Source organism: Narcine bancroftii, chromosome 12, assembly GCF_036971445.1.
Source record: "Narcine bancroftii isolate sNarBan1 chromosome 12, sNarBan1.hap1, whole genome shotgun sequence".
NCBI lineage: Eukaryota > Metazoa > Chordata > Chondrichthyes > Torpediniformes > Narcinidae > Narcine > Narcine bancroftii.
The window spans coordinates 100,782,317-100,810,261 of NC_091480.1; the positions used below are offsets into that span (position 1 = coordinate 100,782,317).

At 46.5% G+C, this 27,945-nt stretch overlaps 2 protein-coding genes across 5 annotated transcripts in view; both read right to left on the reverse strand.

Moving 5' to 3' along the window:
• The window catches only part of rnf113a (ring finger protein 113A), a 32,509-nt gene extending 12,864 nt beyond the window's left edge, over positions 1-19,645 (reverse strand). For 2 of the 3 annotated variants that reach the window (XM_069905260.1, XM_069905262.1), the window contains exons 1-6: positions 19,509-19,644; positions 17,498-17,577; positions 11,375-11,470; positions 9,333-9,440; positions 5,726-5,835; positions 1,410-1,516 (exon numbers count right to left, since the gene is read on the reverse strand). In XM_069905260.1, the coding sequence (XP_069761361.1) occupies positions 1,410-1,516; positions 5,726-5,835; positions 9,333-9,440; positions 11,375-11,470; positions 17,498-17,577; positions 19,509-19,605 (598 nt within the window). In that variant the 5' untranslated portion in view covers positions 19,606-19,644. Of the gene's footprint in view, positions 1-1,405; positions 1,517-5,725; positions 5,836-9,332; positions 9,441-11,374; positions 11,471-17,497; positions 17,578-19,508 lie in introns of all 3 variants that reach the window. The other variant, XM_069905261.1, reaches the window with a different exon arrangement.
• Positions 19,646-22,816: 3,171 nt separating this feature from the next.
• Positions 22,817-27,945, reverse strand: part of LOC138746800 (1-phosphatidylinositol 4,5-bisphosphate phosphodiesterase delta-3-like) — a 48,928-nt gene continuing 43,799 nt past the window's right edge. For both annotated transcript variants that reach the window (XM_069905259.1, XM_069905258.1), the window contains 4 exons: positions 26,958-27,136; positions 26,032-26,167; positions 24,189-24,338; positions 22,817-23,356 (listed from right to left, as the gene is read on the reverse strand). In XM_069905259.1, coding sequence (XP_069761360.1) covers positions 23,268-23,356; positions 24,189-24,338; positions 26,032-26,167; positions 26,958-27,136 — 554 coding nt within the window. In that variant the 3' untranslated portion in view covers positions 22,817-23,267. The remainder of the gene's footprint in view (positions 23,357-24,188; positions 24,339-26,031; positions 26,168-26,957; positions 27,137-27,945) is intronic.

Consider the following 27,945-nt stretch of genomic DNA (forward strand, 5'->3'; position numbering starts at 1 on the left):
AACAACAAACAACATGAGCTCCCCTCCAATCCTCCAGCATCTCTCCCGTGGCTAAAGACATTTTTGCAATTTCTAGACCAGCCTCCCTCAGGGTCCGAAGATATATCATGTCAGGCCTAGGGAATTTATCTCCCTTTAATAGCTGTAAAGCAGCAAACACCTCCTCCTCTTTAATCTCTATATGTTCCCTGCCACTACTGCTTGTTTTTCTCCCTTCCTCGTACACAATGCCAGTTTCCTGAATAAATACTGATGCTAAAACACTGTTTGAGATCTCTCTCATCTCATGAGGCTCCACACATGACGACCACTCTGATCTTCTCAGGGACCAATTTTGTCCCTGACTATCCTTTTACTCTTAACGGACTTGTAGAAACCCTTTGTGTTTACCTTCACATTATCCACCATAGCAACCTCATGTCTCCTTTTCGCCTCCAGATTTCCTTCTTAAATATTTTCTTACATTTTCTTTACTCTTTTAATACCTCATTTGCTCCTTGAAAATATTCCTTGAAAACCAAGGTTCCCTCTGCCTGTTAAAGTTAAAGGCTCCCTGAGCCTTTGATCCTGACAGGAACATGTAAATTCTGCACTCTCAAAATTTTGCCTTAGAAGGCCTTCCACTTACTGAACACACCTTCGCCACAAAACAACTTATTCCAACTCATCTCCAAACTTGCTGATCCAATTTACCACATGATCACCCAGATCATTGATATCGAAGACAATAGTCGACCCAACACCGATCCCTGAGGCACACTGCTAGGCCTCTGTTTCACCCACTACCACTCTCTGACTTCTCCCGTTCAACCAATGTTTATTCTAGTTCACTACCTCACCATGAACACCAAGCAATTGAACCTTCCTGACTAAGCTCCCATGTGGGACCTTGTCAAAGGCCTTACTAAAAATCCATGGCCTTGGCTTTCATCAACTCTTGCACAAATATGATCATTCAAACCCCACCCCCCCCCCACCACCCTGGTCCCACAGTATTCTTGTGAATCTTTTTTACACCCTTTCCAATGATCTGCCCTGTTCTGATTTCATGCTCTGAGGACTTTGATCTCTATCTTCTCCAGTTTTTGCCCTGCTCTCCCTGATGCTGAGTGAAGATGTCTGGGGCATCACTTACTCTCCCATTTCCTGACCAGTCTGAGCAAGATGCCAGACTTGACTCTGAGTCCATCAAAACTGAGACTAAACCTCATTCAACTTTCCAGTATTGTGGAGAACTTAACCTGACCATTCTGCCTTGCCCAGGATCAGATGAGAGATTCGAGACCTTTGTCCAGGGTTAGGGGCAAAGGACTGGATAAGCTCAGAGAACTATAAACACATTTGAAAAGTTGACTTTTCCATGCATCCATCTCTCTGACCAAACGGAAGATAAGAAAGGATAAACTTGCCTCCAAAGCCACAGAAGCCTGTCTCCTTGTAATCCTTACAGATGTCAGGCTGGTAATCCCACCGTACTGTTGCTCGGAGGTGTTCAGGTGCACGGATGGGTCCTTTCCTGACACACAATAAACACACTGTTGACTGCAATGATGACAGCCCCTTTGCAACCTGGATTTGTGGCAAATCCAAGTAGGTTCAGGTACAGCTGAATCAGGGTCACATCAGCGATTGGAAGAGTTACCTGGAGACTGTGTTTCAGGAGGGAGTCACACCCATCAGATTAATTGCTTCAAATCTGATCGGTGATCTGGGTCAAGAGGGTGTGAGTGCTGGTGAGGCAGGCCGGGTGTCTCAGCCCTTGATCTTATCCCATAGGTCGGAGATTCTCGCTTCCTGTATGAGAGTGAGGGCAGTAGGAGGGAGGAGCCATTCAAGGAGAAGGAGAGGAGAGAAATGTAGTGGGAATTGGGGATGGTGTAGTCAGGCGAATCTCTGTGGCGAGGACAGAAAGTCCCCAAGATTGTGTTAACCAGCCTGGTGTCTGGGTTTGGGACGACTCATCTGATCTGCAGAGGAATGTGGGAAAAGATCCAGTTGTCAGTCTATGAGGGTACCAGCGACAGAGTGAGAACGAGGAAGGAGTTCTTAGTGAATTTGAGCAGCTGGGGATTAAATTAAATTATAAAGCAGAACCAAATCGGGAATTACCTCTGGATTGCTCCCTGAGCCATGTGCAAATTGGCACAGGGTCAATAAGATCAGGCAGTTATATGTGGGACAGGTGTGGGAGAAGTGGGGTCTCAGCCCCAGCTTTGGGGAAGGAGGGAGATGTTCTACCTGAACCACGCTGGGAAGGAGAGAGCTGTTCTACCTGAACAGCGTTGGGAAGGAGGGAGCTGTTCTGCCTGCTCCGGTTCTATCTGAACCACACTGGGAAGGAGGGTCATGGATGGGAGTGAACATCCAAGGATACATCCTCTCAGGAGGACAGCCAGGTGGGCAGAGGGGACTCAGTTGGTAAAAAAAATTCTTAGAGAGAAGGGACTTTGGATCAGAGGAGGTAGAATCCTTGTGGAGAGAGTTGAGAAACTGCATGGTAAAGGACCCTGATGGGTGTTACATACAGGCCTCCAAATAGCAGCCAGAAGGTGGGGTACAACTTACAGCAGGAGTTAGAGGAAGCACATCAGAAAGGCAATGTTATAGTGGTCTTGGGGACTTCAACATGCAGGCAGACTGGGAAAATCAGGAGGTAATGGGTCCCAACAGAAGGAACTTGTGGAATGCCACAATGAGATGGATGTTTAGGGCAGCTCGTGGTCAGCCTGGATGAGAAACGACAATTCTGGGTTTGGACAATGAATCAGATTTGATTGGGGAACTTTATACGCCACAAACTGCCCCCCAATCCTTAGGCCAAAGGTGCTGTGATTGCTTAAGGTAATCTGTGAGTGTGAAGGGAAGGTTCCGTTCTGGTTGCCTCATTATAGGAAGGATGGAGAGGCTGCAGAGGAGATTTACCAGGATATGGCCTGGATTGGAGAACGGGTTACTTTTTTAAAAATTTTTTTTTATTTTTCACACTATGAACCCTACTAACCAAAATACACACAAACATTTCCCTCTTGATTATACACAGTGTCATTTTCTCCCCTTTCCCCCCCTCCCTTCCCTCCCTCCTTCCTACCCACTAAATGTTCAACATATACAATACAATAAACCCATTAAACAATGTCATCATTGTTTAAGGTTAAAGTCCTCTCCTATCAATATATTCCCCTGCGTATCTACATTCTTCAAAAAGATACCTTGCATAAACTTTTGATCCTCTTCATTAGGTGCATATACATTGAGCAAATTCTAAAATTCTGAATATATCTGACACTTTATCATTACATACCTCCCTGCTGGATCTATTATTTCCTCCTCTATTTTGATTGGTACATTTTTATTGATTAATATAGCTACTCCTCTAGCTTTTGAGTTATATGATGCTGGCGTTACGTGTCCTACCCAGTCTCTCTTTAATTTCTTGTGTTCTATTTATAGCACGAATGCTATATCAATTTTTTCTTTTTTCAGTAAATTTAATAGCTTCTTCCTTTTGATTAGGTTATGTATGCCATTAATATTTATAGTCATATAGTTCAACATGGCCATTCCATACTTTGTTTATATCTCATTTCCGCTTTCTCACCACCACCTTTACCCTTTTCCCCATTTCTATTTCTCAGTTTTCTTTTTTTTGAACGCACTGTATGACAACACTTCTAAAACATAAAATATTTCAACCATTCCCACTTCTAAAATTCCCTTAACCCCAAGTGTCCCCCCCTTCTCTGAGTTGCCCCTTGTCCCTTGCTGGGCAACCACAACTCCCCTCTCCATTTGGACTGCGAACCCGTTCGCAAGTGTCAACTGATTTCGCAGTGACTGTTATTCTCTCCCACCCAACCCCCTCCAGAAATGACTTTTATCTTCACATTACAACAAGGTCCCTCTCTTTTCTTATCATTTATTTATTTATCCCCCCCCCTTCTCCCTTACTTCCCTTTTCTTTTCTCCTTTAGTTCTTACTTATACATTATTTTTATTTCTTTATATGTAGTTTGTCGTCATTCTTTATTCTTGTTACATCTCTTCATCTCTCTTTCTGTCTTGCAGGCGTTCTGCAAATTCTTGTGTTCTCCGAGAACAGTCTGTTTTGCTGCCCCGGGATAACTATTTTAAGCACCGCTGGATATCTTAACATAAATTTATAGCCTTTCTTCCATAGGAACTCCTTTCTCTTCTTCAAGAGCTCAAAACTTACGTCTGGGTAGAAGATGACAACACGAGGCAGTGAAGAAAGCATCTGGTCTGCTTGCCTTCATTGGGTGGGACATAGATTACGAGAGTTGGGATATTGTCTAGCATTTGTACAGAACCATTAATTAGGTGCATTCAGAGAGTTGTATGTGCATTTCTGGTCATCACCCCACAGGAAGGAGGTGGTGGTGATGGAGTGCAGTCGACATTCACCAGGAAGTTAATGGGAATGGAGAGGTGTGGTCATTAAAGAGGCCAAAATGCTACACATTCTTACTGGAACATAGGAGGCTGAGGAATAACCTTATGGAGGTTATGAGGGGCATGGATTGGATAAATAGAACCTTCCTCCCAGGGCAGTAAAACTTAAATGAGAAAACATGGATTTAAGTGAGAGGGGAGACAATCAGATAAGATCTGAGGGTCTGAATATCTGGACCAAGCTGCCAGAGAACATAGAGGCAGATATAACTACAATGTGGGGGCATACAATGCAGGCAAACTGGAGAACAGGTGGGGGGGGCCATGGTGTACAGTGTGTGCACAGACGAAATGGGCCAAAAAACCTGCGGTATGGTTCTTGGCTCTTCAAGAATTGGAGGGAGAGGAACGATGGATTCTGTTATGGAATAAATTAATAAAATTATGATAAAATATATCTTAAAAAGGGTAAGATTGTGAGGTTTAGTTGAAAGGTCACATTTCACAAACATCTCATTTGCCATGCAAGACCTATACAAGGGTAGACTTTTTGACTACAGTTGGCTTTGTAGAGACAATGGGAAGTGCTTTCGAGAGCTTCACATCAGTGTTAATGGACCAGCATGTTTGAACAGTGTCCAGGCTCAAGAACTGAGAAATCTATTCTGGTTGAAGTTTGTTGTCCTAAGAGGGGCTACGTAGTTCTGCAAACAGAGAGAACGCCCTTTGTTTGGTCTGCAGCAGTTTGTGATGAAGGCTGCAAGTTGGCAGATCTGCTGTACAACCCCATTTCAAGACAGGTTCTGAGTTCATCCTAATCTACTTCTCCGTGGTCAATTGAAGAGGGTTGTGTTATCTCCTGAAATAGGGGAAAAAGAACTCCATGTGGTAACCTGGAAGAAGAGGTTACCTTCTGGAAAAACCCACGAGGGGGCAAGTTTCTTCGGTAAGTGACTGATAGAAGGAGATCACTCTGTGTGTGTCCAACGAACAATTAATATCTCTTTCTGAAACCAACAACTTAATTTAAAATACCAGAGCCCTGTGCATATAACTGTTAAATTCTGTGGAGAAGTGAAAAGTGAATGATTGGACAGCATAAAAGAACTTTCCTGAACACATGCAGATTACATACATGTGCGCTTAGAATTAGAAGGGGGGTTAAGTCAGGTTGTTAATAGTAATAAGCTAAGTATTGATCTGATTATTCTGTATTAAGAAAATAAAACCAGTTTTGTTTAAGTAGCCAAATGTCTTGGTGAATTTCTGTTGCTACTGGTTTTTGTGTCCTTTGGGCTCCTAACAGTTTTCTCACCTCACCATCCCTGAAGCAGCATTTGCCATGGATGTGTCCTTGGGTTTGATGTACTTGATGTAGTTGTTTATACCGCGATAGATTTTCTCATCATCTTTTCCTTTTAGTTCCTGCAAATACAAACGAATCCTCAATCTTCACATAAAGCAGGTGGCAATGAAGGCAAACTCTGCTTCGACTTTACGACACCACCTGAGATTGGAAAGGGAATCAGACAGGTGACGTCAATGGACGTAACACAATTCAGAGCTACATCAAGTCCAGTTAGAGGGAAAGAGTACAGGTTGTGAACATTATTACAGCGCCAGTGACCCGCGTTTAAATCCCACACTGTCTGTAAGGAGTTTCCATATTCTCCCCATATCTGCATGGGTTTGCACTGGTTTTCCCCCACCCTCCAAAACGTATTGGGGTGGTAGATTAATTGGATGTAATTGAGCTCGTGGGCAGAAGGGCCTGTTACTATGCTAAATGTCTGTATTTCTTAACATTTAAATTTGAAATGTAAAGATGAGCAGGAGGTGCTTGGTGTGGTTGTGAGCTGGCACAGAGGGAAAGGGGAGGAAAACAAAGGATCCAGTTATGTTGTACTCATCACATATGGAGAACGAGGGACAAGGTCCTGCAATAAGTTCCGGAAGCAATGCAACAGGCTAAAATGCAGGATATTGCACGTTAACCACAAAAGGTGCAAGGGGTCATCAAAATGTCAATCCAACGTTGGCCTTCACTTAGGAATAGCATAATCTGGTACAGGCCCTTCGGCCCACATCACTGTACTGACCAAAAAATCCTTCTCCACATCAATCTAACCCATCCCTCATAGCCCATAGCCCTCCGATATTCTTCCATCCATGCACCTGTCTGAGTCTTTTAATTGCCCCTGATATACCAGCCTCCCCCACCACCACCCTTGACAATGCATTCCAGACACCCACCACTCTCTGTGTGAAAAAAAACTACTTCTGACATCTCCCCTAAACCTTCACCTTAAATGGTGGTATTGGCCATTCCTGTCCTGGCTGTTCATCCCCTAATAACCATATAACAATACAGTACAGAAACAGGCTATCTCGGCTCCTCTAATCCACACCAATTTAAGAGAACTCCTATAGTCCCACCTACCCACTCCCTGTCCATAACCCTCCAATCCCCTCATAATGCACCTCTAGTAAGCCTCCTCTCATCCTCTGTTCCTTCAAAGAGAATAGCACCAGGCAGCGTCCTGGACACCCTGACCAAACAGGAGGCTGTGCACTGCAGCAGGAGTGGTGGAGGCAAATCTATGGACAATCAGGCACTCTCTTTCCCTCATTGGTGGGGACACCGGGCTAGTGACATTGTTTTGTGTGGCTTCGTGGCAGGCAAAAAAAATTAACGGCTTTATAATCAAATGCTATTATACACAACAATAAAGGAATCTTTAATTCTGAAAACCAACAGCTCTGGGTGCAAGAACAGTTTCTTTCCAACAGCTGGTTACACTAATCAGGGACCCCTCCGACAACACAAAGGGCCGAACTATCTGCTAAGTCACCTTTTTGCGCTGGGATAAACGTGGATTTTTTTATTGTCATCTCTTTTTAATCTATTGTTTATAGGTGTAATTTTTTTCACTAAATACCTATTCAGCTGCAAGTCAGAATTCCAGTGAACGTGTACACTGTACAACATACTATCAAGTTTCACCATGAGACAGACCCTCCCTACTTCCACAATAAGAAATAGGAATCTGTCCTCACGATAATGGCTGTTGAACCATTTGGACAGAAAGTTTTCCCTTCTCCGCCATGCTTTGCGTTAATCTCTTCTTGGTTTCAACCCTCATAAATACCACAATGAGATCAGCCTTTAATCTTCTCATGGCTAGTTTCAGTGACTGCAGGAGTGACATTGGGAGAATCAGAGGTGGAGAGGGTGAGCAAATTCAGGTTCTTAGGCATCACTAGCTTTCTTGGACCCAACACACCAATGGCATCATGCAGAAAGCCCGCCAGTATCTTGGCTTCCTCGTGAGTTTGTAGAGATTTGGTGTGACATCAGTAACCCTAGCACATTCCTACAGGCATGTGGTGGGAAGTGTGGTGACCTGCTGCATCACAATCTGGAATGGGAACACCAATACCTGAGTAGAAAGCCCTCCAAAAGGTAGTGGACACGGCGCAGGACATCACAGGCAAAACCCTCCCTACCATCGAGAACATCTACAGGGAACGCTGCTGTCAGAGAAGAGCAGCAATCGGCAAAGACCCACATCATCCAGCACACGCTCCGTTCTCGCTGCTGCCATCAGGAAAGAGGTATTGGGGCCACAAGACTCTCACCACCAGATTCAGGAACAGATGCTACCCTTCCACTATCAGACACCTCAACGACAAACTCAATCAGGGACTCATTTAAGGATTCTGATGTACACTTTATTGATGTTCTTTTATTCTCTCTGTATTGCACAGTTTACATTGGTTATCTGTTTCCATTCTTTTATTTTCTGTGCGCAGGAGAAAGGAATCCCAGGATTGTATGTGATGTCATGAACTGACAATGAATCTGAACTGTGACCAAGAGAAGGATTTACTTTCGAAGTGAAACTCAATCTGCTGGAAGACCACACCAAGTTGAGCAGCATGGTCGACGTTTTGAGCCGGACCCGTCATCAGGGTTGAGAATGGAGAGGGGAGATAGTGAGTAGAACGAGGACACGGCAGTAAGGGATGGAGAGGGGCCAGACGGGGATTAGTGGACCAGGAAGCTGTAAAGGACAATAGACAGTATTTCACACTGTGGTATAAAATGAAGATACTCGGGAAATTTTCCCGCGAACTTATGGTGTGAAAAGGTCGGCCTGGGAATTTTAAATGGGTCCGCAGCCCTGGGAAATGTTCCCTGACCACCCTCTCTCTGTGGTGTGAAAAAGCAAATGGCCGAGCTGGGGAAGCCTCGTGGTCAGCGCTTGTGTGCTGTGTCACGTAGGTAATTAAAATTAAGATACCTACCTCCTGAAACAGCGGACCGCCTTGGCCCGTCACAGCGGCAGCACTATGCGGGATGAATGGTTGATCTTGCTAACCATAATCCCTCCCCCACCTGGATATCCCAGAGCGGGTCCAGCTGGGGGAGGGATTATGGGAAATGAAGTCAGCCATTCATCCCACGTCGCGTTGTCGTTGCGATGTGCTGAAGCGTTGGGGGAGATGGTCGGGCTGCAGGCCAGCAGCCAGTTTGGGGAGGAGGGGAGGGAGCTAGCGAGCAAATAGGCAGGCAAGCAACCGACGGACAGGTGGTGGGGAGGGGAGGTAAACTTACTCTCACTTCTCTGAGAGCGTAACACATCATCAGTTGGGGGCGGGACCCCCTAAATTGCCAAGGAGGACAAATTCCCGGGTGTGAAGGCCCATTAGGTTCTGAATTCCCGGGAAATTCACCAGGACAAAATAGGGTCACCGCTCGCCTGCAGCGTGAAAATGGCGAGTGACGAACTTTCAATATGAATAAATACGAAAATCAGCAACATTCACCAGATGCTGAAGGATGTGCAGCCAAGAAGATCGAATGAAGTTGGACTGGATTTAATCCAATCGTGAGAATCTCTTCTATCCCTGGTACTCACCTCTTGGATCTTCTGGCTTCGTTCGAAGATAGCTTGCATGTCTTTGTCTTTCTCCGTGTCTAACTGGTAGACAGCGGTTGCTCCCATGTCTTCTGGCCCCACTGGTTTCTAGGAAACAGAGGTAGTACACTTACTGCCAGAAGGTCACATCATATCTAAGCCACAACAGGGCAGTGTGGCTACATTCTGCCCCGGCCCCAGGGGCTGCCTGGAGCTTTCATGTTCTCTGTTTCCTCCCTCATCCCAGGGATGTGCTGGTTGGGAGGTTAACTGGCCATATCCCTATCCCTCAGAACTCCTTCCAATAATTTACCCACTACTGATGTCAGGCTCTCTGGCCTGTAATTACCTGGTTTATTTTTGGAGCCTTTTTTAAACAACAGGACAACTTGAGCTACTCTGCAATCCTCTGGCACCTCCGTGGCCAAGGACATTTTGAATATGGCCTGGAGACGCCTATTAATTGACAGCAACAATGAGGGGATCCTGACTCCGGGGAAGTGGAGGGACTGGAAGGTCATGCCCCGTCTGAGAAGTAGAAGCGGAGAAGACGATCCATGGGACGGTGACCATGGTGGCAGATCAGTGAGGACACTCTGTGGCTGAGGGACCAGTGCATGTGGTGGGCTGCTGGCAACTCGAGGCAAGGAACCTGCGGAAGCTGTGGGCTGCTGGAGACTGGCTCGAATTGGCTGGAGGGGTACCAGGTATCTAGGGGAACCAGGATGTGAGGAGGTGCTGGAGGCTCCCTGACCATGTAAATAAGACACTGTTTTATTACAACAATAAATTAAATCTTGAAAACTTCTGCCAGGGCCTCTGAAATTTCTACACGAGTCTCCCTCAAGGTCCGAGGGGTGACTTATCTACCTTTATTCACTGTAAGGCAGCAAGAACCTCTTCGTCATTAATCTCCATCTGTTTTATGACCCTTCTAATTTTTCCCCTCCTTCCTTATACACTTCGCCAGTTTCTTAAGTAAATATTGTTACAAAAATAACTGTCTAAGACGTCCCCCCATATGTGAGGTTCTACACATAGTTGACTACTCTGATCCTCCTCTGGGGGACCAATTTTGTCCCTGACTATCCTTTTAACATACTGACAGAAACCCTTCGGGTTTACCTTCACATTATCTGCCAGAGCAACCTCTTGTCTTCTTTTGGCCTCCTGATTTCCTTCTTGAGTATTTTCTTGCATTTTCTGAACTCTTCAAGCACCTCACTAGCTCCTTGTTGCCTATGCCTGGTATATACCTTCTTAACTAGATCACCAATATCCCTTCAAAGCCGGGGATCCCTCTGCCTGTTAACATTAATCCTAACTGGAACATGCAAACTGTGCACTCTCAAGATTTCGACTTAAAAGGCCAGCCACTTATTTAACACACCCTAGCTGGAAACCAATATATCCCAGCCCACTCTTCCTAGATCCTTTCTCATTTCCACAAAATTTGCCTTCCTCTAATTTAGAATCCCAACAGGAGGACCAGACTTATCCTTTTCCATAATTAGCTTGGACCCAAAGTGCTCACCCGCATGTTTCTCGATCTCCTGACCTGTCTTGTTCCCCAACAGGAGATCAAGTTCTGTATCCTCTCTCGTTGTACCTCTACATATTGATTCAGAAAACTTTCCTGAACACATTTCACAAACTCCAAGCCATCCAGCCGAGTACGGGAGTCCCAGTCAATATTTGGGAAGTTCTGCTTCCTTCATCAGTCTGCCATCTCTCTACAGATTTGCTCCTCCAATTCTCTCTATTGGGCAGGAACAGATGGGATTGGTAGGTTACTTGGGCAGCATGGGTTTCATGGGCTGGAAGAACCTGTTGCATCATTAAAATGTTAAAAATTAAATTAAAATTTACATCTCCCAGCTCAAAACTCAATGCAAGTTGGAAACCTCCTGGTTACGTGCGCTGATTAGTCTGTAGCACTGAGCTGACATTCTGAAGATATGTTAGAGATCTGAGTAATCTACGTGTCCATCCAGACATCACATGACTAACGCTCGTCATCCAGACCCAATGATGAGCCTCACCGCCGATCGCGTGGATTTGTAGGATATGGTGATCTGCTCGGGTCCTTCGCCGTCAGTGTCACTGTGATGTTCTTTTGGTCCTGTTGTCTTTGCAGTCTGGGAATGATCACACAAATGGAATTAAAAAGAACTTGCAGCCAAGAACCATAAAGGGAGCATAATGTTCAGCAATTCCCCAGTCAACAGTTCAATGATAAGCTCAGAACCATACCTGCACGTGATCTATCCAAACACACACTCCCACCCATCCCCAGACCTCCCGACACACACGCGCACTCCTAACCTCATCCGTCCCCACACATCCGCAAGCACGTGCACACATGCACACCCTTCCCCACCCACACACACCCTCAGTTTCCCTGACAGCATTGACCTCGAATCGATTCATTAAACAAGAGGTTCTCGCACTAATGGAGACATGCATGTGAGTGTGGCTCTTCGGAGAGCTTGTAATTACATCAACACAATGAAAGGAACTGCCTATGTTTTTGGACAAAATAAGAAAACTATGTGAAATTAAGTATCAGCTTGGTTATCACAGTTCAAGAAAGAACATTAAGCCTTGAAGGGGGTAAAAATTAATCACGTGGAACTTCAAACAAGGACTACAAAAGACAAAATCGCTCTGAGAACATGGGGCGCAGTTATTCCCTTACGGCGTCAACAATTGAGAGAAATGGTGGTACAATAGGTAGAGCATGAGAACTATGCAGCTCAAAACAGGAGTCAGCCATTTAGCCCTTGCACCTACTCTGCCATTCAATGAGATTGTAGCTGACCTTTCGCCTCATTGCCTTTCTGGGCTTGACTTATTTCCCTGGATTCCCTCACTGTTCTCAAATCCATTAATCTGTCTTGAGTTCAAGTTTATTTATCATCCGTTTGTACCAGTACAACCCAACGAAACAGTGTTCTCCGGACGATGGTGTAGAACAGTGAACATTCTCATCACGCGTGTCTCCACAGCCTTCCTGGGTAGAGAAATCCAAAGATTCACTGCTCTCTGGTCAAAGACACTTTTCCACATCTCTGTTACAAATGGGTGAACCAAATGACTGCAACGCCTAGTTCCAGTCTTCCTGTACAGGAACCTTGTCACCCTGCATCCACCCAGTCATGTCCTGTGAAAAGTTTGTCTGCTTCAATTACATCTTCTAAATATTGAGTGTACAATGTCGGACAACAAATGTGGCTCCTTTTATTCAGGGGGTGAAGCGCACCAAGAATTTGAACCCTACAGATTAAATGCTGGTACATGTTGGGAGGTTGATGGGCCGAAGGGCCTGTTTCTGTGCCCAGGATGTCCTACTCACAATAAACAGAAGCAGGAGTTCGCCATCTGACCCATCGAGCCTGCTTTGCCATCCATGGACAGCTCCATCTACCAGCCTTTTCCCAGAGACCTTCAATTCCCCTATTCTAAAATCTGTACCTTAAGTGATACCTAATCCAAACTTGATCCTTGGCAGCATGGTTAACGTAGTGGCTAGTGCAACGCTGTTACAGCGCCAGCGACCCGGGTTCGAATCCAGCATATCTGAGTGGGCTTTCCCTGGATGACATTCACCTGGATGTTGTTTAAATAGGGCTCAAATAATTATTGAGGCCCCTACCATCCAGCACCCAGTCTTTGATCCACTACTATCAGGAAGGAGGTACAGGAGCATCAGAATCAGGTCTGTCAGGTTGGGAAATAGCTTCTCCCTGCAGGCTGTGAGATTGACAAACAGTTTCCTGTATCTAAGGGTCCCCTATTAATGAAATTGCAGAAGTTATTTGAGAATATTAATACATGGGTCAAGAGGAACATAAAAATTGTTTATTTGCGGATGATGTTTTAATATATTTGACTATCCCTGAGTCATCTTTACAAAGATTATATGTTCATTTGGAAGAATAAGGAAAAAATATGGAAAAGTTTCGGGTTATAAAATAAATTGGGATGGAAGTGAAATTATGACATTGACAGTAATTATACTCAATGTTAAAGGGATCTGCAGTTTAAATGGTCAAATATTTAGGAGTACGCATAGATAGTAATCTAAAGAATTTATATAAATTGAATTATTTATTTTTACTTGAAAAGATTGAGGAAGATTTGAAAAAAAGTGGATAAATTTATATATAGTTCTAGTTGTATAAAGATGAACATATTTCCAAGGATACAATATCTTTTCCAGACATTTTTTCAAGAATTAAATAAACATGCAAGGAAATTTCTTTGGAAATGTAAAATGTCAAGAGTTTCTATAGAAAGATTAACATGGAGGTATGAACTGGGCGGTTTACAGCTTCCTAATTTCGGAAATTTTTAATCGAGCGGCACAGAAGATACTTTTTGCTTCTTTTTTTGAAAATAAAAAGAATCAGGATGGATTAATATAGAAACTGAACAAAATAGGAGAGAAGGAAGCAGAAGAATTTCAGGTCTGGAATAAAATAAATCAGGATATTGGTGGAGGATCTTTATCACCTAAAATGCCATTGATTAACCCTCTTTTGGCTTTTTCAAGAGATAATCAATTCTTGACTATGTGGTTTCATAAAGAGATCGTTAATTTGAAGATTGTTATGAAAGAGGACAATTAATGTCATGTGAGAAACAAATCTGCGAGACCTTGTAATACCCTTTTTTACTATTTTCAGTTAAGAGCATATTTGAGGGATAAGCTTGGACCAACTATGTTTCTGTCTACTTGTACTGAACAAGAACTTCTTATTAGGAGTGGGATTGTTACAAAATTCACTTCTTTGATATATTCATTATTACAAGCAGGAACTTTCAAATCAGGACTTTTTAGTAGACAAAGGTGGGAAATCAGATTTAAATATTATAATGAACGAGCACGGGAGAAATTGTGTATGACTCAAATTATTAATGTTAGATATAGATTTAGTTCAATATAATTTGTTACATCAATTATATCTTACACCAGAGATGTTGAACAGATTGAAATTAGATTTATCAGATCAATGTTTTAGGTGTGGTGAAGATGTAGGATCTTTTAGACATTCAACGTGGTCTTGTCCCAATGTGAGACCCTTTTGGGCAGCTTTACATAACTTTTTAGAACAAGTTACAGGAATTGCTTTCCCACAAAGCCCTGACTTATTTTTATTGGGAAATATTGAAGGTTTAAGACCTAAATGGAAACTATCCATTTATCAATTAGAATCTGTTAAATTATGATTAGCAGTAGCAAGGAAATGAATTGCAATTTACTTGGAAGTCGGATACATCTTTGAGTTAGAAAAAAAATCACTCATATTTAAGAAATAAATACCTTGTTTTTACAAATTTGGCACCTGTACACACAAATAATGGGATTAAATTTGTTATCCTCTAGACCTGCGGGATTCCCCTCTGTACGTTTATGTTAGATCTGGTGATGTGACATCTCTCTCTGCAATCCAAAGATTTATTTTCTTTCTCTTCCTTTTTTTTTAAACCAATATATTTTTAAATTTTGTACATTGTTTCTTTGAGAGGGGGTGGTTGGGTGGGAGGGAGGGGCTTTTGGGTTGGGGTGAAAACCATCATGTATGAAATCAATTTGTTTTATGACTGTAGTATTATAATTACTGTTAGTGCATGCATGGAATTTTAAATAAAATATTCAAAAAGGATATTTATTCCTATTTGTTTTATATTATGTTTTGATTTATTTATATATGCAATTATTATGTGTAGTGTAAGAAATGTATTGTGTGTGTAAACTGTGGTCTGGAGAAACTCTGGTTATACATGATAATAAACGTGAACTAGAGATATATTTATGAAGACTGCCTCGGCTGCTTCATTGAACAGAGAATTTCTAATATCTGGAAGAGGAAGTTCTTCCTTATTTGTCCTAAATAGATTTCCATTAATCTTGAGGCTATGTCTCCTAGTTCTTGTCGTACCTGCCTCTGGAAACAACCTCCTGGGTTTCTATCTCATTTATTCCTTCCATAATTTTCTAAGTCTCCGCAAGATTCTCTCCTCATCCTCCAAAAATCGTCCCACAAATATTCCATTCAGGAGGCAATCTGCTCTGATCAATGTTTAACATGACCACAAATGATCCGTCTCTTTCTTAAAAATATTTAAAGCCTCTGCCTCCACCACATTTTGAGGGACATAAACGACTCACTGAGAAAATAAAGTTCACCTCTTCTCTCGTTGAATGCATGACCCTTATTTTTATAGTGATTGTGAGTTTGAGATTCTCCCAAGAGCTCACAGGAATTTCTCTGATTCAAGCCTAGTCTGACCAAACTTCTTGAGAATCAACCTTCCTTCCTTTTCTTCTGCACAGTTCAGTCCCTCTTAACCATGAAAGCAGCTTAGGAGGCAGCCAAAAGGAGATTCACCAGGCTGATTCCTCGGAAGAGACTTTTGTCCTCTCAAAAAAGTTTGGGATTGTATTCTTTGCAACTTAGAAGAATGAGGGATAATCTATTGAAGCATTTAAGATCCTAAGGTAGGGTAGATATCGAGATGTTTTCTCAAGAGGGGAGTCTTGAATAACAGGATATGGATTCAAGGTAAGGAACATTTTAAACTCATATAGAACACTACAGCACAGAAATCAAGCCATTTGGCCCTTTTATCTGTGCTGAAATACTTTTCCGCTAGTCCCATTGACCTGCACCCAATCCATAACCCTCCAGTCCTCTCTCATCCATATAACTATCCAATTTATCTACAAATTACTTCTCACGAAGGGCAGGGATGAACTCGAAATCTGTACAGCAGAGAGTTGTGGGAAGAGCTCATTAAAAAACATCTGGTGTTGGTACTCTACATAGAACACACAACAGCAAAGCACAAAAACAGGCCCTCAGTCCACATCTGCAGTGAACATAGTGCCAGATTAAACGACCTCTCTCTTTTTAAATTTTAGACGTACAACATGGTAACAGGCCCTTCCAGGCCACAAGCCCGTACCACCCAACTCCACCTGATTGACCTACAACCTATGGTACGTTTTGAAGAGTGGGAGGAACTGGAGCACCCAGAGGAAACCCACACAGACACGAGGAGAACGTGCAAACTCCTTACAGACAGGGCGGGATTCAAACTGCAGTCCCGGTTACTTTAACAGCGTTGTGCCAACCATGCCATCCTTTTTCTTGCATGTAATCCAAATTCCTTCATATTCATGTGTCTATTTGGAAGCCTCTTAAATACCTGCATGTGTCTCCTTCCACTACTCCTCCCAGCAGACTCCAGCACTCACCCTTCTCTGTATAGAAAATAACTTTTCCTCTCTCACCTCAAATGCATGTTCTCTGATGTGCTGCATTTATACCCTGGGGAAAAGATTCAGACTATTCACCCTTTCGATGCCTCTCATAATTTTATAATCTTTTATCAGGTCTCCCCTCAATCTCTGACACTTCAGAGAAAACAATGGAACCCAAGATAACAGCTTCTTCCCATAGCTCATACCCTCTAAACCAGGACACATCCTGATAAATCTCTTTCAAAACCCCCACATCTTTTCTTGCAATGGGGGTGACCAGAATTGCACACAAATTTTCAGAGATGTATTTTTTTAAAGATTAGGCAATTGAAGGTTATGAGGGTCTCACACAGAGTTGAGACCTGGGGCTCTGAGGGTCTCACACAGAGTTGAGACCTGAGGCTCTGAAGGTCTCACACAGAGTTGAGGCCTGGGGCTCTAAGGTCTCACACAGAGGAGTTGAGGCCTGGGGCTTTGCAGCCGCAATCAGAATGGAGGCTGGGTGACCAACTCCTGCTTTGTTCACTTGTGACCCAAAGCCCAGTCAGCATAGGCCCAGCAAACTTTCACTGAGCAGTTTCCAATATACCCTTCCACTCCAGATATGGTCTCACCAATCCCCTGATCTCACTACTCCTAGTTCACTTCCCCTTGAGCAGACACTAGATTTGCTTGAGCCTTCCCTGACCTCCTGCTGTATCTGCACGGTGGTCTTTGGTGAACCTGGCCCCAAGGTGTGCAGATCCGTCTATAACTCACAGCTCAGCAATTCCCCCACCGTTGAGAAAATGTGCTTCTTTCTTCTTCCTGACCAAATGGCCAATTTGTCCCCACAACAAATTACTTTCCTTGTCACCTGCACCTTTCCACCATCTGACTCCGCACTCTCACCAACCTTCTGAATCATGGGGTTTGGCACAGCCTTTCTTTTTTCTCTCCGCACCACAGTGTTGCCATCATCATCGCCACTGCTCTCTGTGAAACAGAACGGGAACCCACTCAGTACCGCAATACCCACAGCGGAAAGTGAACCCAGCTTTGACTCAAAATGACGAGGGATGTCAGTATGAGAACAACTCTGAAGGACAATAGTCACAAAGAAATTTCAGGATCATTAGGTCTGACAGAGGCCAACGATCCAGAACATTCTGCTGCCATTAGCTTCCACCTTCTGATCTTCCCACCAATTCCAAGTACTCACTGGAGCCTCTGGCCACTTTGCCAAACCCTGTCCCATTTGCTCCATGTCCTTCTGTCTTAGCAATTCAAAGGCTTGCCCAGATTTGGGAGGCATCTTTAGATTCCATTGAAAAAATAATCTCTTTAATTTCTCTCTAAATGCTCTTTGACGATAAAGCAGAGGTCTCGACGGAGAGATATTTTCCATCAGGTCTCCTCTTGGTTTCTCTGCTCTTAAACAAACCCAGCCTAGTCCAGTTCTAAAACAGCTCACTCCAGGCAATGTCCTGGGGAATCTCCACTGCACTCTATCTGGAATAATCATGTCTTACTATTTACTATGTGATCACTGGCCATGGCCTATGAATGGTTCAACACTCTCTGCTCTGACATTCTATAGCCCGGTTCACGAGGCCAAGCATCCCACACGTCATCTTCTCTGCTTGTACTGCTGGCCTTGAACACTGAAGTCCCCCTTTTTAATGTCATTCGGCGAGAAACTTGCCCTTCTTGCCCACAATGACCAAAGTGTCCCATCCACATTCATCCCACCTGCCTGTTTCACCTCTAAACCAGGTGTCCAAATTGTTTTAAATTTTCATAATCACACCTGGTGCAAGCACCTCCTCCGGCACCCCAGTCCTTACATCAACCACAATAAAACAGTTACCCCCTTGGGTTCCAATTAAATCTCTCTTCTCCTTCCCTCCCCCTCACTGAAACCCAAGTCCTCTGGTTACTGACTCCCCTACTCTGGGAAAGGACTCTCTGCATTCACCCGATCTATTCCTGCAGCATGGTGACCAGAACTGAATGCAGTACTCCAAATGGGGCCTCACCAAGGTCTTATACTACTGCAGCATGACCTCCCATTTCTGTACTCAATGCCCTGACTAATGAAGGCCATTGTGCCGAAGCCTTGATCGTCTGATCTATTTGTGACACCACTTTCAAGCTACTATGAACTTGAGCTCATAGATCTCTTTGTTTTACAAAACTCCCCCCTATCTTGGTCCAATCCATGTTAAACCTCAAACCCATCCCTCTGCCCAACTAATCCAGATCCTGCTGCCATCTGTGGCGACCGACTTCACTCTCGACAATACCAGACATGAGTCGATGTGATGGCAAACATTAGGGTTAGGGTTAGGAACACTGTGGTCCTCCTACCCTCTGCCGGGCCCCCCTTCCCTCCCTCCACTGGGGCCCCCTTCCCTCCCTCCCTCCACTGGGGCCCCCTTCCCTCCCTCCCTCCACTGGGGCCCCCTTCCCTCCCTCCCTCCACTGGGGCCCCCTTCCCTCCCTCCCTCCACTGGGGCCGCTCCCTCCCTCCACTGGGGCCGCTCCCTCCCTCCACTGGGGCCGCTCCCTCCCTCCACTGGGGCCGCTCCCTCCCTCCCTCCCTCCACTGGGGCCGCTCCCTCCCTCCCTCCACTGGGGCCGCTCCCTCCCTCCCTCCCTCCCTCCCTCCCTCCCTCCACTGGGGCCGCTCGCTCCCTCCCTCCCTCCCTCCCTCCCTCCCTCCACTGGGGCCGCTCGCTCCCTCCCTCCCTCCCTCCCTCCACTGGGGCCGCTCCCTCCCTCCCTCCACTGGGGCCGCTCCCTCCCTCCCTCCCTCCACCGGGGCCGCTCCCTCCCTCCACCGGGGCCGCTCCCTCCCTCCACCGGGGCCGCTCCCTCCCTCCCTCCCTCCACTGGGACCGCTCCCTCCGCCCTGCCCCCATTACCTGTCCCCCCGATCTCCCTCCGTTTCCTTCCTGTGAGTTTTTTCCTGGATTTTTTAAACACGAAGCTGCAAACAGGGGCCTCCCCGGCCTCCGCCATCGCGCCCGCCGACCCTCCCGGCGCAGCGACCCCAAGCGGCCAAGCCTCTCAGTGCAACGGCTCCTCTCGGCACAGCGACCCCTGGTGGTGGAAGATGGAGTCGCCCGGCATTTGTGGGTGGGTGCGTTCGGAGGGGTGACAAGGGAGGGAGGTGATCGGACACGAGGTGGAGGGGTGAGGGGAGAATGAGGAGGAGGGAGTTGAGGTAGAGGGGGAGGGGATGGAGGATGAGGGAGTCAGGGGTTTGATGGGTCCTGCAGTAGGTTCTGAGGCATCAGAGATGTGGATGGACCCATGGAGAGGAGAGCTTCCTATCCTGAGCAGCCCCTTGACTTGATGCATCCAGTAAGTCAGATCTTGATGGGGCACCTGGAGAAGTTGTTGATGGCCATTTCAAATGTCTACGGACATCCAAGAGTGTGGAGGTGTGGAGGTGCTGACTTGACAGACACGTTGACATGGTTGGTCTCGGTTAAATCACAGGAAATATTTATTCCTGAGATCCTGAAGCTGTCTCCAAGTCCATTGGTGTAGGCTCTGCCCCCACCCCTTCCTCCAAGATCTGCTCCTTTGGCACCACACCAATGGATTCCCAGTTTCCTTTCTGTGTTTTGTCTCAATGTTATTTGATATCCGGCCACAGCCAGTTTCCCACCTGACCTAGACCCTAGCCAGTTCCTCACCCGACCTAGATCCCCAGCCAGTTCCCCACCCGACCTAGATCCCAGCCAGTTCCCCACCTGATCTAGACACCTGGACAGTTCCCCACCCGACTGAGATCCCCAGCCAGTTCCCCACTCAACCTAGATCCCCAGACGGTTCCCCTCCCAACCTAGATCCCCATGTAAATTTACTTCACTGTCCACCCTGGCACTAATGTTTGCGTCATCAGCAAATTTACGTTGCCACAAACATCCTTGTCCAACTCGTTGATGTATTACAAAAAGCAAGAGTCCCAGATCTGAACTCTGAGACATTCCCCTGGTCATGTTTCTCCACTGAGAAACTGCCCTCTAAAATCTAATTGAGGATTTTAAGTTGAAGGCAGTGTCATCATTTTCCATGATCATGTTAAAGTTGATGGAATTGTGGTTACTTGTGCCAAGGTACCCTGTCCATCCCTCAGTTACCCAACCAGCTTCATTCTCCAGCACAGGGTCCAATATTGCCTGTTCCCCAGTTGGCCTGTCCACGTGACTGGAGAAGGCTTTTTTGGACACACTGTACAAAGTTCACACCAACTCAGCTCCCAACACTGTCGGAAGAGCAGTGCTGAGGGATTTGTGTGTTGGGGTCGGTGCTGAGGGATTTTTGTGTCAGGGGCAGTGCTGAGGGATTTTCATTTTGGGAGGCTGTGGTCTTATCTGATCCTGATCATTGCAACAGATCTCATAAGTTCTTGCTGGGTCACGAGTGACCAAGAACCTCATGGTAAGAAAGTTCATGATTCCAACTTTATAAATTTCCACCCTCAATATTTTTTTCTGCGATTTGCTGGTTTAATTATGGGACAGGATTTTGGCCTGAATTGTTTACTTGGAATTAACTGGGACCATTGTTGTTTGAATCTACATCAATGATGTGGATGATAATGTGGTAAATTGGATCAGCAAGTTTACAGATGACACTAACCTTGGAGGTGGTATGAACAGCAAGGAAGGTTTTGAAAGCTTGTTGAGGGATCTAGACCAGCTGAAAAAATAAGCTGAAAATGGCAGATGGAATTTAATGCAGACGAGTGTGAGGTATTGCACTTTGGAAGGAAAAGCCAAGAAAGGACGTAAACGGTAAATGGTCAGACACTGAGGCAGTTCTGAAGGGGAACAGGGATCTGGGAATAGAGATAGATAATTTCCTTAAGTGGCGGATGGGGGTTCTAAAGAGCTTTTGGCATATTGGCCTTCATAAATCAAAGAGTGGAGTACATGACTTGGGATGTTATGATAAAATTGTTTAAGACATTGGTGAGGCCAATTTTGGGGAATTGTGTGCAGTTTTGGTCACCGAACTACAAGAAAGATATCAATAAGATAGAAAAAGTGCAGAGAAGATGTTGCCCAGCCTTCAGGAATTGGGTTTCAGGGAAAAGTTAACCAGATTAGGACTTTATTACCTGAAGTATAGAATAATGAGGGGAGATTTGATTGAGGTATTTAAAATTATGAGGGGGATAGATAGAGTAAATGTAGATAGGCCATTTCCACTGAGGGTAGGTGAGATACAAACCAGAGGGCATGGGTTAAGGGTGAAAGGGTAAAAATCTAGGGCGAACTTCTTCACAGAGTTTGGGAGTGTGGAACAAGCTGCCAGCTGAAGTAGTGAATGTGGGCTCAATTTTAACCTTTGGACAGGTCCATGGATGAGAGGGGTATGGTCTGCATGCAGGTCAGTGGGAACAGGGAGAATCATCGACCAGAGGTTGATCATGGGTGGGATGCTGAGTGGTGTTGGGGTACAAATTAAACTTTGAGTTCACAAGCGAATGCCCAGAGTTCCAGATCGAGACAACGTGGGGACAGAGAGATCTCCTTGTCCACTGAAACTCAGGGCGCAGATGCAATGCCAGAAATCCATAAAAACAAGGCAGACCCACAGGCAGTGCCCGGGGCCTGGGTGAGTCAGGCTATCCTTACACCACTATCTAGGACGGGCGGGTGACGGAGCAGGGGGGAGGTGATGGGGCAAGAGGGGGGTGACGGGAGAGGAGATAATGAGAGAGGGGAGTGGCGTGATAGGGCATAAGGGGGGGGCACGGGGGCAGGTGATGGGAAGAGGGACGGGTGACAGTGAGGGGGATGATGGGATGAGGCTGTTGACGGGGAGGAGGGTGACATGGGATGACGGGGAGGTGGGTGATGGGGAGGTGTTGACGGGGGAGGGATGACGGGGGAGGGATGACGGTGACAGATGGGTGGGTGACGGGGAGGTGGGTGACGGGGAGGTGGGTGACAGAGGAAGGTGGGTGATGGGGAGGGTGTGATGGGAGGGTGTTTACAGGGGGGTAGGTGACGGGGAGATGGATGACGGGGAGGTGGGTAATGTGGGAGGATGTTGACAGGGGGGGGGTAAGTGACGGGGAGATGGGTGAAGGGGGAGGTGGGTGATGGGGGAGTTGGCTGACAGGGGGAGGTGGCTGACGGTGGGGAGGGGGCTGCTGGACATTGATTGCCCGGTGGTGAAGGATGAGAGGTGACAGACACATCACAAGGCATTGTGAACATCCAGCTTGCTTTATGTACAACATCCTGTGGTCACTTGGCCTGTGTTCCAGCCACCAATGTAGTGTGCGGTGCTTCAGATGTGACTGAACCTGGGGTCTCTGCGTGAATCCAGAACACATTGCGAGACGTGGCCACAATCCCAGCTCGGAGATGACCATATCCCTGCCGGATGTTCCAGGATTAAGGAGCAGGTCTCTGCAGGTTTCAGATGCAAGTCACGTTTGGGTGAGGCCTCATTGAAGGTGAAACTTGTCTGCCTCTCCCGGCGGCCTGCAGTCAGTGTGGGCTTGGTGCTGAGGGGGGTGGGTGGGCTGCAGTGGCTGTGGAGCAGCAGTGTTATCCACGTTGGGGGGGAGGGGGGTCATGGCTAAAGATGTAGGTTACACAACGTCATGCCCCCAGCAGTATGTATGTGTCTCTGTATCTTCTCCATGATCCACACTACACACGCTTCATCCTGACCCGAATGAAGAGGGTGGCGGGTGAGAGGGGGGCTGCATCTCTGCTCAGCAGGTGGACGTGCCGGTAACCTACAAACACAAAACAGAAGCACCATCAGCAGGGGAGACGGGCTGTGGGCTAGGTGCAATGCCTTGGGTGATGGGAGACTAGGTCAGGGGCAAAGGGCCTGGCATGGGACAGAGAGAAGGGGGCAGAAACCAAACAGCAGAGGGTCTGGCTAAGGAGAAGGGCAGTGCGAGGCAAGGTTGATGTGAGGGAAGTAGCAGGGAGGGGACGGGTATCGGTGATGCCTGTGGGGTTGAAGCTTATCTCACACTGGCTCTCTTTATAGGGAGCTCGTTGGCCTAACCTTGCGGTTTATCATCTAACGTCGGGTGCTCCACTACACAGGCTAACAGAGGCATCCCCAAGGGCTCTGTGTGCAGTGAACCCTGGGCATGGAAATGAAGTCTCTAGAAACACTGTAAAAACACAAAGTTGGAGAAACTCAGCCATGTCGGGCACCTGCCGTCACTTTCCCAAACCCTGATGCAGGGCTCAACCCTGAAACGCTGGTTCTGTACCTTTACTTTTGCTCTATAAAGGACACTGTTTGACCTGCTGGGTTTCTCCAGCATCATGTCTACTTCAACCACAGGGTCTGCAGGCAGTCGTGTTTTACTCCTGAGGACACTGCCTGATTGTACACGTAGAGTGAGATGAACACAAACTTTGTGTAGAGGAGTGCCATGCCTGGGGCAGCTAAGGCCTAAACACCACCTCCTGACAGGCCCACACAATGTTCTTACCAGGGCACTGAGAGCAAACCCGCCCCCAGATGAGGCCCAGTAAACACAGACCCAGCATTGAGGGTGGGGGTGAGAGGGGGTGGGGTCAGGTGTATGGGTCTGTGTTACTCACCTTCCTTCATGCTGGAGAAGGGGAGCGTGAACTGCCCGATGAAATCATTGCTGGAAGATGAGTCGTAATCCTCAACCACGAAGCGGATGAGAGCCAGCTCAGGAACGGTGACAGTGAACCGCAGTGACTCGTTCCACACTGGGTTAAAGCCTGCAACTCCCACAAAGAACATGGTCACCAAGAACGGCTGAACTCTAAAACATCACCAGTTTACATGACCAACCACTCTCTCTCAGTGCCTGAGGTCTCACCCACAGCCAGGGGAACAAGGTCCACTCTGGGAGCACAAACTGCGGGAGCCAGGACTCCAGGAGCTGAGATACCAGGAGCCGGGACTCCAGGAGCACGGACTGCAGGAGCTGGGATTCCAGGAGCATGGACTGCGGGAGCTGGGACCATGGGAGCAGGGACTGTGGGAGCCGGGACCATGGGAGCATGGACTCTGGGAGCCAGGACACTGGGAGCACGAACTCTGGGAGCATGGACTTCAGGAGCGAGGACACTGGGAGCCGAGACACTGGGATCCGGGACTCCAGGAGCACGGAGTCTGCAGCGTTGGGTGAGGCGAGCACATCACATCATTGGTGTTCAATGATCTGAGAGGCAAGGACTGGTTCAGGTTGGTGACTCCCTCAGTGGCTACCGAAGGCCCAGATCTAGACATGGACTACATATACTCCAAAGTTGGTCTCACCAATATCTTATACAACTTCAGCTAAACATCCCAGCAACTGTGCAACATTTAAAAGGTATGTGGAGAGGTACATGGAGAGGAAAGATTTTGAGAGATTCGCTTAGATGGACAACATGGTAGTCATGGACAAGTTCACCGAAAGGGCCTAACCGCAAATCTCCCTGACTCAGACAACTGGGGTCTCCACAATGCTCTTCTTCAAAGGCCACTGATAGGGTCTTTTTCACAGGGTAAAATGCCAGCTTCTCGAGAACAAGCGAGTTTAATGTGGGGGAGAAAGTTTATAGAAGAAATGGGGGGCAAATATTTCACACAAAGAGTGGTGGGTGCCTGGAACGGGCTGTTAGGTATAATGATGAAAACAACTGTAGTGTTTGAAGCCTCTAGATATACGAATATGGTGGGGAGACTACCAACTAAACTACCAGCTAAACTCTCAGCTAGACTACCATCTAAACTACCAACCGAACTACCAACTAAACTACCAATCGAACCACAAGCTAAACTACCAACTAGACTACCACCTAGACAACCAGCTAAACTAACAGCTAGACTACCAACTAAACTACCAACCGAACTATCAACTAAACTACCAACTAGACTACCAGCTAAACTACCAGCTGAACTACCAGCTAAATTACCAACTAAACTACCAGCTGAACTACCAGCCAGACTACCAGTTGAACTACCTGCCGAACTACCAGGTAAACAACTACCAGCTGAACTACCAACTAAACTACCAGCCCAACTACTAACTAGAATACCAGCTAAACTACTAACTAGACTACCAGCCAAACAACTACCAGCTAAACTACCAACTAGACTACCAGCCGAACTACCAGCTAAATGACTACCAGCCAGACTACCAGCTAAACTGCCAGCTGAACTACCGACTAGACTACCAGCCAAACTACCCGCTCAACTACCAGCCCAGTTCTGTCGGATGCCCACTGTATTTTCTGAATGTCTCCTCCTGGAGATGGGATTCCGGGGATTATTCGGGTTCTATTTTGTGATGCGCTGATCCTCTGGATATGCAGACATCCCAGGACTCCCGTTCCGTCTGCAGAATTCACTATGGGCCCACAGGTGCACCTGTGACAGGTTCCCCCACCCCCCACCGGAGCAGTGTAGTACACATCGTCCTACCGTTGTTGGCAACGTGCCTTGTCCTTCTTGTGGCGTTATCATCAGGAACCCCATGCACTTCTACACGCACCAGGGGATCCACGATGGAATTCTTTTTGTCTTTGTTCACTTTTGGGAGCTGCTGAGCTGTGATAACCTGAAAGGGATCAGAGAATGGTCTCAATGCAGATGACAGCCAGTCATCCTATCATGCCCATGCTAGCCCTCTACCACAGCAGCCCATTGACCCTTCCTCCATTTATCCACTACGCCACCTGGTCTCATCATTGCCAGTGGGGAGCTCAGCACTTGTGACCTCTAATCCTTGAACAACCTCCCACTCTTCTCCTCTATCCACACCCCATAATTTGGTATAAATCTATATCAAATCTCTGCTCAGCCTTGTCCAGGTCATGCAGCCTGTCCTTGGAACAGTGGTCCCAGGAACCGCTCTGGAAATTCTTTCCTGGACCCCTCAAAGGCTTCACTTTGCTCAGTGATGAGGCACAACTATGTTTTAGAAAAGTTCAATGATGTCCTTGGTGTTCTGCTCTCTGTCCAGCATTGTGTTTGCTTTCTTGACCTACCCTTCCACACCTGTATAGGTCCCCCACTCCTGCATCCCTGTGGGAACAGAATCCTTTTCATTTTCCTCCTCAGATCCTGAAATCGCTTCACTGCCAATCATACACAGTCCACCGTATGTGAACACAACTTGGGCACAAAGATTAGGGCAGGGATGGATTCATCAGCCAACACCGCATGATGACAGTGGGGAAAGTGACTGTCACATGATTTCCCACAACAGATTGGTCCTGAGGTAAGGAGGCATTTCGGCGTTGGGGCACCAAAGTCTCCTCTTGCTCATGTTTGCCAGTTGGACTTCTCCAAGATTTTAATTTGGGTCAACGGTAGCTTTGAGGAAACCAAAATGCAATTAAGTTTACATCAATAATCAGCTGGGTCTTAGAGAGGCCTGCTCCTGCTCGTGGGCGCAATGGGTTAATTAGATTCGATCTGTTTCTCATGAAGCTTGGCTTCAGGATGTAACCACATCGACCGTTCTGTCGGAACTTCCCTTTGTTCAGGTCCATCTCTGTTCCTGGCTTCTGAAAATTCAGGGCCACTACAGGAAAATAAAATTCAATCCATTTACTAATTGGACAAATGAAGGTCTCAAGATAAAATTAACCAGTCCTGAAACAACGAACATTATTGTCACATAATAGTTCATTTAGAATGTAACATACATGAAATTCTCTTAACTTTTATCTTCTCCAAGGCAGACAGAGATTTGTCACCTCGTCCTGCGCCCCTTACAGAAACCTACAGCACCTGGTGTTTCTAGCGTCTCCCCTTCAAGTACTGACCAGTCCTGAGCCTGCTCCGCTTCTGAGATCAGACCACCAAGGAACACCAGCTACCACAGTACCTGCACAACCTGCCAGAGGAGAGAAATGGTCGACCTCTCCATCATGACTGTGTGGAGGGGAGGGAACCACCAAGTTCCTATTGAATTGCTCCAAAATGGCCTTGGGCCAACTTTAACTTGAGCCAGTCCTGCCTTTCACCACAATGGTCAATATATCTCTGGGACCTGACCAACTGGGTCCTGGGTCAGGGCAGGAATCAGGGAAGAAATGGCAGAGATTTGTACCATTGGTGAGCAGGGGAGAGATGCTGGACGACTGGAGGATGGTGTTACGTCCTTGATGAAGCGTTCCAACCACATCCCACTGTCCCGCTGAGTTCTCCAGCAGATTCCATGTATGCCCTCTCCTGTGTGTCTCCAAAGCCGTGAGCACGTTTAGTGAGGCTGTGGGAGCACTGGAGGTTAATCCATGAACACTCGTTGACTCTCGGCGGGTGGGGGAGACATTCTATTTTGCTTCTCTCTCTCTCTTTCTGACCATAAGAGGTGCTTCAGGCAATTTC